The following is a 14,344-nucleotide window of genomic DNA, read 5'->3' on the forward strand; positions in this document are numbered from 1 at the left end:
TCTTCACATTAAAAGGCAACATTAATCGGCTAGCTGGCAGGGTCTCCTCTCTTTCCCAGATGCTGTGGGTGGCTCTTAAAAGAGCCTTTGGGCTGTCAGATTCAAGAACGGTGCCTTCACTTTTTCGCGGCCCCAGCAGCGGCGGATTTCTTGGGCAGCAGCACGGCCTGGATATTAGGCAGCACCCCGCCCTGAGCGATGGTCACCCCTCCCAGCAGCTTGTTGAGCTCCTCGTCGTTGCGCACGGCCAGCTGCAGGTGCCTGGGGATGATGCGGGTCTTCTTGTTGTCCCGGGCCGCGTTCCCAGCCAACTCGAGCACTTCAGCCGCCAGATACTCCAGCACCGCAGCCAGATAGACCGGCGCTCCGGCCCCCACCCGCTCAGCATAGTTGCCCTTTCTCAGGAGCCTGTGAACACGGCCCACCGGGAACTGCAGGCCAGCCCGGGATGACCGAGACCTGGCCTTATTGCGAGCTTTGCCCCCACTGCCCTTTCCTCTTCCAGACATTGTCACAAGCACTTCCACAGAGAATGCTGCAATCCGCCCACATTGCAGCCTCTTCTACCTTCGGTGGGGATTGGGGAGGCGGCCATTGCTGATTGGTCACATTGTTCACCATCTCCTCATGTTGTTTCAATTCCCAATCAGATTTCTGCTTCATCCGCCAAACCGGAGAGGGCTCGGGCTGGAGGGCGGAACCTCCCGGCACCACATCATCAACCGCTTTCTTTCCAATTTGAAAAGCCCGCCAATTTAAAGAAAGGAAAATGTTTTAGATTGAAACATCAGGTACAAGATATTGAGGAAGTTTCACAAGGAATAATTCCTAATCCTCATATGTTAATTTCCCATTAAGAATACCAATGTATACTTTACACGATCTCTGTCTCCCTCATTTGCCCACCCACATCTATCCTTTTCTGATCTTGACAGTGGGTTATTGAAGCTGAAACTAATCCGGCGAAACACTGCAGTCTGCAACTTGTCTTTTCACTTCACATTTCAATAGCACCCACGACATGGAACGTTCTTCCGGCTCAGCGTACCAACTGGAAACACCGTTTTTAGACTATGTTTGAAAGTCTTCCTCCCTTCTTGTTGGAGATTAGATCCAACAAAAGCACCACAATTCCCATTTCAGTCCGGCACCTATTTTGGTGTTATCTCGGTTCACTTTGAAAGCCTCTCACTGACAGCTGGAGGAAGGCTTTTTATTGCAATCCTGAAAAATTCCATTCAACCCGCGCATTGGAAATGAAAATAAAATGCAGATGTTAAAAGGCATCTGTCCGTGGGACTGAAGAATGTGGGCGCTTATGTTTTGCTTTCAATGAGTGAAATTAAATGTGAACAATCCACCTCGGCGTTTTAGTAACTTGAACAAATAAATGAGAACTGACTCTGGGGTTTAATCTGCTGTCTCTCTACAGAGAAGGGAGAGGTTGTTTATGAAGGCCTCACCCCGTCCATCCAACACCCCGCCTCAAGAGTTTGCAATTTCAGTTATTTGTATTGTAGTTCCATGTAGAGACTTCTAGCATTTCTCAGTTTAATGCGCATGTCTGTTAACCATTTTTGTAAACGTTTGGTACCTATAGGGAGGAGCTCAACTGGGACCTCTGGTGCATGTCACACTACTGGTGACTACCATTGCACTATACAGAGGGACACTCCAACACACACGCTCCTTTACACACAGACACACTCCCAAACTCACATGCACCCTCTCCCAGACTTAGACACCTTTACACTCACACTCACTCTCTCAGACACTCATAATACACACCACCACCTCACCACCCCCACTTCCCACAAACCCATATGTGCATCTGTGTTTGTGAGGCGAATTTGAACTTTGCTCAAAAACTGCATGAATCCATGTTCGACTCTGTTCACTCATTTGTTAGGTTAGAATCAGTCTTAACATTCCAACACAGACAACAGAACACAGAGGGCTAACACCTTCAACATCTTATCTGGCCTGACACCAGTTAACCTGAGAATGTAACTTTTAAAATAAATTTTGTGATTTTCATCTGAAAGACGTGAAACTGTCATGGTCATTCTAACAGAAGAGAGGCTTATCAAACAATAAAGGTATTTTTCAATGTATAATTTCAGTTACATCACACTGTAAACTTTTGCTATAAATTCTGTGTCTAACAATTGTTTACTACACAACTGTCTGATGAAGGAACAGCGCTCCGAAAGATTGTGCTTCCAATTAAACCTGTTGGACTATTACCTGGTGTTGTGTGATTTTTAAACTTCGTACAGGCCAGCCCAGCACCAGCATCTCCAAATCATTAACAATGTATCCAGAGTAAGGGACAGAGATTAGGGACAAAAAAAGTCAAAACAATAGCATTTTAAAAGGGAGAAAGGCAGACTAGACGGTGCTATTTTCTGGGTCTGTAGATTGTGAAGGAGCAAAAATAGCCTTTGCAGTGATATGTACTTCTTGTCAGATGTGGGAATTTAAAGAGAGTTTAAGGGTTACTGCAGATTATATCTGCCATAAATGCTGTTGGATGCAAATCTTATTAGATAGAGGGATCGGTTGGAGAGACAAATAGAAGCCATGAGGAATTTGCAACAGCTACAGTATGTGATGGATGGCAGTTATAGAAAGGTTGGGGGTGGGGGGGGGGGGAGTCTCAGATACAGTCACATAGATGGGTTAACTCCAGGAAGGGTGAGAGAGGTAGGCAGCTAGATTAGATTACTTACAGTGTGGAAACAGGCCCTTCGGCCCAACAAGTCCACACCGACCCGCCGAAGCGCAACCCACCCATACCCCTACATTTACCCCTTACCTAACACTATGGGCAAGTTAGCATGGCCAATTCACCTGACCCGCACATCTTTGGACTGTGGGAGGAAACCGGAGCACCCGGAGGAAACCGGATGAGAAGTCTTTTGTGGATATACCCATTTCCAAAATGGGTATGCTGTTTTGGAAAATGTAGGGGGTGATGGATTCTCAGGGGAACGTAGCACAAACAGCCAAGTTTCTGGTATTGAGACTGGCTCTAATGCAATGAGGGGTACGTCGGCTTCCAAGAGATCAATTGTGTTAGGGGATTCTGTAGTCCAAGGTACACTCAGATGTTTCTGTGGCCAGCAGAGAAAAAGCAGAATGGTATGTTGCCTCCCTGGTGCCAGGATCAAGGATGTCTCAGAGAGGGTGCAGAATGTTCTCACGGGGGAGAGGGGCCATTGTCCACATTGGAACCAACGACATTGGAAGGGAAAAGTTGAGACTCTGAAGGGAGATTACAGAGAGTTAGGTATAATATTAAAAATTAGGTCCTTCAGGGTAGTAATATCTGGATTACTCCCAGTGCTACGAGCTAGTGAGGGCAGGAAAAGGAGGATAGAACAGATGAGTGCATGGCTGAGGAGCTGGTGCATGGGAGAAGGATTCACATTTTTGGATCATTGTAATCTCTTTTGGGGTAGACGTGACCTGTACAAGAAGGACGGATTGCACCTCAATTGGAAGGGGACTATTATACTGGCAGGGAAATATGCTCGAACTGCTTGGGAGGATTTAAACTAGTCAGGTGGTGGTGGTGGGTGGGGGATGGGACCCAGGGAGATAGTGAGGAAAGAGATCAATCTGAGATGGGTACAGCTGAGAACAGACGTGAGTCGAACAGGCAGGGACAAGGTAGGACTAATAATTAAACTGCATTTATTTCAATGCAAGGGGCCTAATAGGGAATGCAGATGAACTCAGGGCATGGTTAGGAACATGGGATATCATAGCAATTACGGAAACATGGCTCGGGGTGAGCAGGACTGGCAGCTGAATGTTCCAGGATACAAATGCTACAGGAAGGATAGAAAGGGAGGCAAAAGAGGAGGGGGAGTGTCATTTTTGATAAGGGATAGCATTACAGCTGTGCTAAGGGAGGATATTCCCAAAAATACATCCAGGGAAGTTTTTTGGGTGGAACTGAGAAAGAAGAAAGGGATGATCACCTTATTGGGATTGTATTATGGACCCACCAATAGTCAGAGGGAAATTGAGAAACAAACTTGTAAGGAGATCTCAGCTATCAGTAACAATAATAGGGTGGTTATGGTAGGGGATTTTAACTTTCCAAACATCAACTGGGACTGCCATGTGTTAAAGGTTTAGATGGAGAGGAATTTCTTAAGCGTGTACAAGACAAGTTTCTGATTCAGTACGTGGATGTACCTACTAGAGAAGGTGCAAAACTTCATCTACTCTTGGGAAATAAGGCAGGGCAGGTGACTGAGGTGTCAGTGGGGGAGCAATTTGGGGCCAGTGACCATAATTCTATTCGTTTTAAAATAGTGATGGAAAAGGATAGACCAGATCTAAAAGTGAAGTTCTAAATTGGAGAAAGGCCAATTTTGATGGTATTAGGTAAGAACTTTCAAAAGCTGATTGGAGGCAGATGTTCGCAGGTAAAGGGACGGCTGGAAAATGGGAAGCTTCAGAAATGAGATAACAAGAATCCAGAGAAAGTATATTCCTGTCAGGGTGAAAGGGAAGGCTGGTAGGTATAGGGAATGCTGGATGACTAAAGAAATTGAGGGTTTGGTTAAGAAAAAGAAGGAAGCATATGTCAGGTACAGTCAGGATAGATCGAGTGAATCCTCAGAAGAGTATAAAGGAAGTAGGAGTATACTTAAGAGGGAAATCAGGAGGGCAAAACGGGGACATGAGATAGCTTTGGCAAATAGAATTAAGGAGAATCCAAAGGGGTTTTACAAAGACATTAAGGACAAAAGGGTAACTAGGGAGAGAATAGGGCCCCTCAAGGATCAGCAAGGCGGCCTGTGTGGAGCCTCAGAAAATGGGGGAAATACTAAATGAATATTTAACATCAGTATTTACTGTGGAAAAGGATATGGAAGATATAGACTGTAGGGATATAAATGGTGACATCTTTCAAAATGTCCAGATTTCAGAGGAGGAAGTGCTGGATGTCTTGAAACGGTTAAAGGTGGACAAATCCTCAGGACCTGAGCAGGTGTACCCGAGAACTCTGTGGGAAGCTAGAGAAGTGATTGCTGGGCCTCTTGCTGAGATATTTGTATCATCGATAGTCACAGGTGAGGTGCCGGAAGACTGGAAGTTGGCTAACGTGGTGCTACTGTTTAAGAAGGGTGGTAAGGACAAGCCAGGGAATTATAGACCAGTGAGCCTGACCTCGGGCAAGTTGTTGGAGGGAATCCTGAGGGAGAGGATGTACATGTATTTGGAAAGGCAAGGACAGGTTCAGGATAGTCAACATGGTTTGTGAGACATGGAAATCATGTCTCACAAACTTGATTGAGTGTTTTTGAAGAAGTACAAAGAGTATTGATGAGGGCAGAGCAGTAGATGCGATCTATATGGAGTTCAGTTAGGCGTTCGACAAGGTTCCCCATGGGAGACTGATTAGCAAGGTTAGATCTCATGGAATACAGGGAGAACTAGCTACTTGAATACAGAACTGGCTCAGAGGTAGAAGACAGAGGGTGGTGGTGGAGGACGGTTGATTTTCAGAATGGAGGCCCGTGACCAGTGGAGTGCCACAAGGAACGGTGGTGGGCCCTCTACTTTTTGTCATTTTATGTAAATGATTTAGATGCGAGCATAAGAGGTACAGTTAGTAAGTTTTTAGAAAACACCAAAATTGGAGGTGTAGTGGACAGCGATGTGGGTTACCTCAGATTACAACAGGATCTGGACCAGATGGGCCAATGGGCTGAGAATGGCAGATGGAGTTTAATTCAGATAAATACGTGGTGCAGCATTTTCAGAAAGCTAATCTTAGCAGGACTTATACACTTAATAGTAAGGTCCTAGGGAGTGTTGCAGAATAAAGAGACCTTGGAGTGCAGGTTCATAGTTCCTTGAGAGTGGAGTTGCAGGGAGATAGGATAGTGAAGAAGGCATTTGATATGCTTTCCTTTATTGGTCAGAGTATTGAGTACAGGAGTTGGGAGGTCATGTTGCAGCTGTACAGGACATTGGTTAGGCCACTGTTGGAATATTGTGTGCAATTCTGGTCTCTTCCTTTCAGAAAGATGCTGTGAAACTTGAAAGAGTTCAGAAAAGATTTACAAGGATATTGCCAGGGTTGGAGGACTTGAGCTACAAGGAGAGGCTGAACAGGCTGGGGCAGTTTTCCTTGGAGGGTCAGAGGCTGAGGGGTGACCTTATAGAGTTTTACAAATTTATGAGGGGCATGGATAGGATAGATAGGCAAAGTGTTTTTCCTGGAGTCGGGGAGTCCAGAACTAGAGGGCATCAGTTTAGGGTGAGAGGGGAAAGGTATAAAAGAGACATTTGAGGCAACTTTTTCACGCAGAGGGTGGTACGTGTATGGAATGAGCTGCCTGAGGACGTGGTGGAGGCTGGTAAATTGCAACATTTAAGAGGTATTTGGATGGGTAGATGAATAGAAGGGTTTGGAGGTATATGGACTGGGTGCTGGCAGGTGGAACTAGATTGGGTTGGGATATCTGGGTCAGCATGGACAGGTGGGACCGAAGGGTCTGTTTCCATGTTGTACATCTCTATGAAAACCATCACAAAAGTCAGACTTTTGTGGCATTTTCAAATGCCCCTCTGTATTCTGTCATAAGAAATGATCACAAATTGCTCCAGTTATGGTTTGAATCACATGTCCCTGCTTGCTGCCCATACCCAGAGACTCCCTTATCTAATTAAAAGACGACATATGGTTATCAAGTCTTCACCTCAGCTCATAAACCATCACCAACGGCTCGCTGTGAAATAATAACAAGATCAGCAAGTTCCACATTTCTTTCTTCGCCTCATATTCTAAACTGTGTCCCTTACATTTTGAAAGTTTGTCTCTGACAGCAGACAGGAACATTTACAGCATGTTACATCCGGGCAATACTCGCATGGAGATTTGAAAATAAAATGTTAATCAGTGACATTTTCCCAGCATCTCCTGCCCCAACTCCCTTCAGAAAGTTCTCCTTTCCCCTAAAGGTCACCCATTCTCCTTCAAACCTCTCCAACATCCCCCTAAACGTTGTTTCAATTCCCAAACAGGGAACTGCTCCATTCGCCAATCCGGAGGGGGCCCGGGGAGGAAGGCGGAAGCTCCCGGCCCCACATCATCAACCGCTTTCTTTCCAATTTGAAAAGCCCGCCAATATGTCATGGAAAGGGGATACTTTAACACGGAAGAATGCACGAATACTCGAGTTAATTCTACTTTAAAAATGTACACTTTACACAGTCTCCCTTTACCCCATTCCCCCGCCCACTTCAATCTGCCCATTTCTGATCTGGAATGGGATTTTCTGAACTTGAAGCTCAGCGGAAACAAAAAAGGCGCCAAACACTGCAATGTGCAACTAATCCTTTCCTTCCCATTTCAGGAGCACCCGGTTATATTGATCAAACATCAGGGAACGTTCTCCGGCGTGGGCGCGTTAACAGCGAACACCGCCTTTCGGGAAGATGTTCAAGTTGCCCTCCCTATTGGACTCGATCAGAGATCAGTAAAAGGCCCACATTTACGGGGCCAGTCTTGCTGCTGTTCTGGGGTTAGTGCAGATCATTTGGAATTAGATTAGACTTACAGTGTGGAAACAGGCCCTTCAGCCCAACAAGTCCACACCGACCCGCCGAAGCGCAACCCACCCATACCCCTACATTTACCCCTTACCTAACACTACGGGCAATTTAGCTTGGCCAATTCACCTGACCCGCACATCTTTGTGACTGTGGGAGGAAACCGGAGCACCCGGAGGAAACCCACGCAGACACGGGGAGAACGTGCAAACTCCACACAGTCAGTCGCCTGAGTCGGGAATTGAACCCGGGTCTACAGGCGCTGTGAGGCAGCAGTGCTAACCACTGTGCCACCGTGCCGCCCACTGTGCCACCGTGCCGCCCACTAAATGTCTCCCCGGCAGCATTTATAGCATTCTGCATCCGGACAATACTCGCATGGAGATTTGGAAATAAAAACCAAGGCAAATGGGACGCAGGGGGAAACATTTCCTTTGCCTGCCGGCGGGTGGGTTGGTTTGTAGGGAGTGAAACTCGGGGTTCATACCCCACAGGGACCTTTTGCTCCTGAACTGATCGAGTAACGCGGAAGCAGCTGAGAAATGACTGTGGCATTTACCATGATCTCCCTCCCGGGCAGGGATTACAGGATATACAGGAATATATCCGAGAATAAGGCGCGCAGAGGGTCGGCGGGCACTCATTCATTGACACAATCTTCATCCAACCCCAATACCGTGGTCACATTCACCGTACATACCCAGAACGATACTAGTTCAGCTGTTTCACGGAAGGTGGAGGTGGCTCTGAAAAGAGCCGTTGGGTTTTGGTTTTCACTCCAATGCTGCCCTTCACTTGGAGCTGGTGTACTTGGTCACCGCCTTTGTGCCCTCCGACACGGCGTGCTTGGCCAGCTCCCCGGGCAGCAGCAGCCGCACGGCGGTCTGGATCTCCCGGGAGCTGATGGTGCTGCGCTTGTTGTACTGGGCCAGGCGGGAAGCTTCCCCCGCGATCCGCTCGAAAATATCTTTGACGAACGAGTTCATGATGCTCATGGCCTTGGAGGAGATGCCGGTGTCGGGGTGAACCTGCTTCATCACTTTGTAGATGTAGATGGAGTAAGTTTCTTTCCTCCGCCGCCTCCTCTGCTTGACGCCCTTCGCTGCCGGCTTCTTGACCATTTTCTTAGCGCCCTTTTTGGGGACTGCCTGTGCTTTCTTCTCATCCGCCATCCTGCCGCTCCCTTTCACACACAGTGTAAGGGGAAAGCGGGCTCCGAGCTCGCCTTTTATACACTGACAGCGTCAGTAATGCTAATGAGGGATGGGGAAGGCCTGCTCTCTGATTGGCTGCCTTACAGGAAATATTCACCTCGCTCTGATTGGTTACTGTGGGACACGATGCTGACCTGCAGAGAATCCCAAAATGTGGATCTATCAGGATCTGCAATGACATGGGGAACACAAACCGAACTCTTGAGCAGGGATCAACCTCCGAGCTCACTCTAAATTGTGAGACCCTAATTCCGATTTATCCTGCATCTTTTAATAATGGTTCTCTTTTCTCATCCCTTTGAAAATTGGCATCACTTCTGTCGCCAAGTGACAAAGTGCAGTGCAATCTGACAGGGAGTGTGTTTCTCTCCTGGAAATGGTGGAACTACTTGGCAATTGCATCTGGTTTGTGTTTCTTGCTCTACACTCTCTGTAGATTAAGGACATTCTACCAGCATCTCATCGGTCAGCCCCCTTCAGTTTCCATTTCCCCTTAAGGTTCCACACCCTTCTTCAATTCTCCAATGAGAATAGGCCCAAACTATTCATACATTCCTCAGAATAGCTGCCTGTGTGTGTAACACTGTCAGTTTTACTTTGATTACCGCCCTGAATAAAAGGGAACTGATGTATTGGGACCTGTGCCTTTTATTTTCTGCTGATCACATGAATTTTAATATAGTAATGTCCAATAAACACACTTGGCAAAAAGAGAAATTCAATAAAACAAATGATTTCTTTCAGTGTCGAGAGCGTAGTGCTGGAAAAACACAGCAGGCCAGGCAGCCTCGTAGGAACAGGAGAATCGATGTTTCGGGCAGAAGCCCTTCATCAGGAAGCCCTTCCCTTCCTGATGAAGGGCTTATGCCCAAAATGTTGATTCTCATGCTCCTCAGATGCTGCCTGGCCTGCTGTGCTTTTCCAGCAGTACACACTCAACTCTGATCTCCAGCACCTGCAGTCCTCCCTTTCTCCAGATTTGTTGCAGTTCCTGAGTGTATATTTTGGATGAGAATTCAGTCTATCCATCTTCAAAATAGTGCGAGTGTCAATGGGGCTATAAATGGTGGAATTTGTTCAGATACAGCTGATAATATGTACCGGTCAGCCTCTACAATGTAAATGTAAGAGTTTATTTACCAGCCTGTCCCAGTCAGTTTCTGATCTGTTAATCTAAGAGGGTCAGTAATAGTCTGTACCGATCTGTTTCTGGTTTGTTAATGTGTCAATGCATTTATCAATATGTACCTGTCAGTTGCAGCCAATGTGAATGTGAGAGTGCCGTTATCAATCTCTGCCCATCAGATTCTGCTGTGTGAACGAGACTGTCATTTTCAGTCTATGCCTGTCAGGTTGGTCATGTGAACAAGTGATGGTCAATTAATGTGTCCCTGTCAGTTGTTGCAATACAAATATGTGAATGTAGTTATCACTCTGTCCATGTCACTTTCTGATGTGTGCATACATGTATGTAGTTATCAATCTGTACCTATCAGTTTCTGCTCTGTGCATGTAGGTGCATTTATCAATCTATTCCTGCCAGTCTTTCCAATGTAAAAGTGAATTTATCAATCTTTCACTATTAGCTTTTGCTCTCTGAATCTGTACCTGTCAAAGTTTATGTACCTATGAGTTTATCTGAGTTTAAGTTTGATCTGCCCTGTCAGACTTTGTGTGAATTTATAAATAGAGTTACCAATCGATACCTGTCAGTTTTTCTTGCTGAATATGTGTGTGTGTAATTGTCAGTCTATTCTCAACCAATTCTGCTGAGTAAATATGAGAATATCAGAAGCAAATATTCCTGTCAGTCTCTGCAAAGTGAATAAGTGAGTGTATGGTTATCAAATGTCCCTGCTGGTTTCTGGTACGTGAGAGAGGGCGTTGTTATCAATCTGTAACTGTCAGTGTTTGGCTTTGAGAATGTGTAGATACATTTGTCACTCTGTACCTGTCAGATACGTGTGAGACTCTATTCAAAGTTAAGTGTCTTTATCAAATTGTACTTGCCAGAAGATCTTCTCTGCATATACCAGTCAGTTTCTTCAACGTGAATTTGTGAGCACATGTTTGAATCCATCTCTACCATTTTCTGCCAAGTCAATATGTGAGGCAGTTATCAATCTGCACCTCTCAGATTCTGCTGTGTGAAATTGTGTGTAGCTAACAAACTGTATCTGTGAGTTTATGTTACGTGAAAGGGGGAGTGTTATTATTGATTTGTTCCTGTGATTTTCTGTTATTGACAAGAGGCGTGTAATTACCAATCTGTCCCTGTCAGTGTCTCTTCTGTATATCTGAGAAAGTAATACATCCGTCCATGTGAGTGTTTGCTATGTGAATAATAGTGCACATATCAACCAATATCTAGCAGTTTCACCTATGAGAATGAGTATTGCTATCAGTCTCTTACCAGTCAGTTTCTGCTTGGTGAATATGAGTGTATTTATTAATTATTCCTTGTCAGTATCTGTCTTGTGAATATGTGAATGAGGTTATCAATTTATAAAGCTGTCAGTTTCAGCTATGTCCAAATCAAAATAAAATTATTAATTTCTTCCTATCAGATTCTGCTTTGTGAATATAGTGCAGTTATCAATCTGTCTTTGCTATGTGAGCATCCAAATATAGTTATCAACATGGACATGTCAGTTTTCACAATGCAATGTGTGTGTTTTCCCAACTAATGCATGACCTCATCTGTGCCAATTAATCTCTGTTTGCTATATCAATATGTGAGAGTGGATCTGTACAGTCGGTCTCTCCTATGCCAGTGTAGTTATCAAATTTTTCCGGTTAGTTTCTGCTTTGTGTAGTGATTAATCTATACCTGTCAGTTTCCGCAAGGTGAATGCATGAGTTGTGTCATGCATATGTATCTATCAGACTCGACTCTGTGAATATATCAAAGCAGGTATCGTGCTGTGCCCGTCAGTTTCTGCTCTGTAAATCTGACAGTGTGGTTATCAATCTGATCTTGTCAGTTTTGGGTTTGTGCATGTGTGTATTTCTCCTATTTGAATATATGAACTTAGTTATCATTCTGTAAAGATGGAGGCTAGGGAACTTGGGGAAATAAATATTGATGTCTTGAAAACAGTACACATGACAGTAAAGAAGGTCCTAGAGGTGTTCAAAAAAAACATAAAAGTGACTAAATCTCTGGAACATCATCATGTATATCTCAGGATGTAGTGGAAAACTTATGTTGATAACTTCTAAAAATGACATTCTGTTTTCTTTCTTTTTTGTAATATTTCATAGGGAGGATCCCTGTCAGTTACTGCAATATGAATGTGTGACTGTGGATATCAAACCTGTACTTGTCAGTTTCTATGTGAATATGTGGGTGTAGTTATCAATCTCAGTGTCTGCAATATGAATTACACTGCCATTATCAGTCTCTACCTGTCAGTTTGTGCTACATCCATATGTGATTTTAGCTATCGATCTGTACCTGTGTTGGTTTCTGTCATATCAATGTGTGGGTGTCATCATCAATCTGTCCCTGTCAGTTACTGCAATGTGAATGGGTGACTGTAGTTATCAAGCTGTAACTGTGTCTGCCATGTGAATATGAGCGTCGTTATCTTCAGTTTCTAACAGCAAATGTGTGAGGATAGTTGTCATTCTATACCTGTCAGGTTTTGCTTGTCAATCTGATATAGTTATTGATCTGTACTGCTCTGTGAAAATGTGAGATGAGTTATTGATACAGTGTGACACTAGGAGTATTATGGTTATTAATCTGTTCCTGTCAGGTTCTGCTATGTCGACATGATAGATTTGTTATCAAACTTTCTCTGTCAGTAACTACGATGTGAATGTCTGAGTATATTTACCAACCTGTTCCTGACAGTTTCAGCTCTGTGTATCTGAGTGTGCAGTGACAATTATTAATCTGTAACTTTCAGTATCCACTAGGTGAATGTGTGAATGCATTTATCAATCTTTCTCTATTAGCTTCTGTGTTGTAAGTATGTGAACGTGCTTAGCAATTTGTCCCTGCCAGTCTGTTATATAAGTATGTAAATATAGTAACCAATTTCTCCTTTTCAGTTTGTACTATGTGTTAGAAACTGTACTCAACAATCTATATATACATGTTTCTGTAATGTGAGCAGGAAACTACAGTTATCGATCTTCTTTTGTACACTTCTTCCCTGTGAATGTGTCAGTATAGTCATCAATCTGTACATGCCAGCTTCTGCTTTGTGAATCTGTGAATTTAGTTATCAATCTCTGCCTGTCAGTTCTGCTCAGTTCATTTGTTTTGGGTCATGGATTGTGACATGGAAATTTGAAGAGTTTTCTCACTCCTTCAGTACACAGTCTAACTGGAAGGAATGATATCAGGGGCTGTTCTTCAGGATGCCATCAGCTTTTCTCAGAGAATAGTTGCATACTTTTGTGAATAATGCTGAGAAATGGATAGGTGTTACATTCTGTTGTTAATGTGTGAGGGAAAGGGGAACAAACAAATAAACTGTATTGCAGCTGACTGACCAAAGCATTCCTTCTACAGGAAAAAGAACTGGCTAGTTCATTTCATTGTTCTATTCTGAATATTATAAAACCCTGTTCAGTAGTGTGACGGTGCAAGGCATTGGCAGTAGTCTCTGATGCTCTTTGGTGGGAATGTCAATAGCAAAAGGAATTGTGCTTTCTGTTATACAGTGGGGAAGATTTAAACCATTCAGGTAAATTTAGCAGCTGTACAATACTCTGGGGAGGACACACTTGGAGTATTGCCTACATTTGTGGTCACCGCATTATACGATGGATGTGGAAACATTGAAAGCGTGCAGAGGAGGTTTACCAGGACATTGCCTGGTATGAAAGCAAAGTCTTATGAGGAAGGGCTGAGGGACATGAAGCTGTTTTCATTAGAGAGAAGAAGGTTAAGATGTGACTTAAGAGATGATCAGAGGATTTGTTAGGGTGGACAGTGAGAACCTTTTTCCTTGGATGGTGAAGGCTAGCATGAGGGGATGTGTATGAATGTGAATTAAATTACCTTTAAATTGAGGGGTGATAGATACAGGACAGATGTCAGAGGTAGGTTCTTTACTCAGAGAGCAGTAAGAGCATGGAATGACCTCCCTGCAACAGTAGTATACTCGCCAACTGTGAAGGTATTTAAATGGTCATTGGATAAATATATGGATGATAATGGAATAGTGTAGGTTAGATGGGCTTCAGGTTGGTGTCACAGGTCAGTGCAACATCAAGGGTGAAAGGCCTGTAATGGGCTGTAACATTCAATGTTCTATGTGAAGAAAATTTACAAATTACAAGGCTTGGCTAATTGATCTTTCTTCATCAGAATAAAAGGTGATTATTTGATTGTATGATTAATTTGAGGAAATGACATTCTATTTTCCTCCTTTTTTGTAATATTTCATAGGGTGGGACATGTGGGACTCTTTGTACAAGATTGAAGTGAATTTGGGAACAAAGTTACACTACAGTTTTTTAAAAAAGAAACTTATTGCTGGGCAGAGGGAAAACATAGTTTCTCTGCTTGCAAGGTGAACAAGGTGAGAATT

The 14,344-nt window shown here is 44.0% G+C and overlaps 2 protein-coding genes across 2 annotated transcripts; both read right to left on the reverse strand.

Moving 5' to 3' along the window:
• Positions 1 to 24: 24 nt before the first annotated feature.
• On the reverse strand, positions 25 to 729 carry LOC132837360 (histone H2A-beta, sperm-like). The gene has a single exon (XM_060857028.1). The coding sequence runs from the start codon at positions 507 to 509 to the stop codon at positions 117 to 119; it is 393 nt and encodes a 130-aa protein (XP_060713011.1). The 5' UTR covers positions 510 to 729; the 3' UTR covers positions 25 to 116.
• Positions 730 to 7,920: 7,191 nt separating this feature from the next.
• LOC132837363 (late histone H2B.L4-like) lies at positions 7,921 to 8,841 on the reverse strand. Its single transcript, XM_060857032.1, has one exon. It carries the CDS (start codon positions 8,751 to 8,753, stop codon positions 8,373 to 8,375), a length of 381 nt encoding a protein of 126 aa, XP_060713015.1. The 5' UTR covers positions 8,754 to 8,841; the 3' UTR covers positions 7,921 to 8,372.
• Positions 8,842 to 14,344: the final 5,503 nt, after the last annotated feature.

The sequence above is a fragment of the Hemiscyllium ocellatum genome, chromosome 49, assembly GCF_020745735.1.
Source record: "Hemiscyllium ocellatum isolate sHemOce1 chromosome 49, sHemOce1.pat.X.cur, whole genome shotgun sequence".
NCBI classification, from domain to species: domain Eukaryota; kingdom Metazoa; phylum Chordata; class Chondrichthyes; order Orectolobiformes; family Hemiscylliidae; genus Hemiscyllium; species Hemiscyllium ocellatum.

Bases quoted from the DNA above. Each gene is read 5' to 3' on its own strand.
- LOC132837363 (XM_060857032.1), bottom strand. From the start codon at position 8,753: ATGGCGGATGAGAAGAAAGCACAGGCAGTCCCCAAAAAGGGCGCTAAG.
- LOC132837360 (XM_060857028.1), bottom strand. From the start codon at position 509: ATGTCTGGAAGAGGAAAGGGCAGTGGGGGCAAAGCTCGCAATAAGGCC.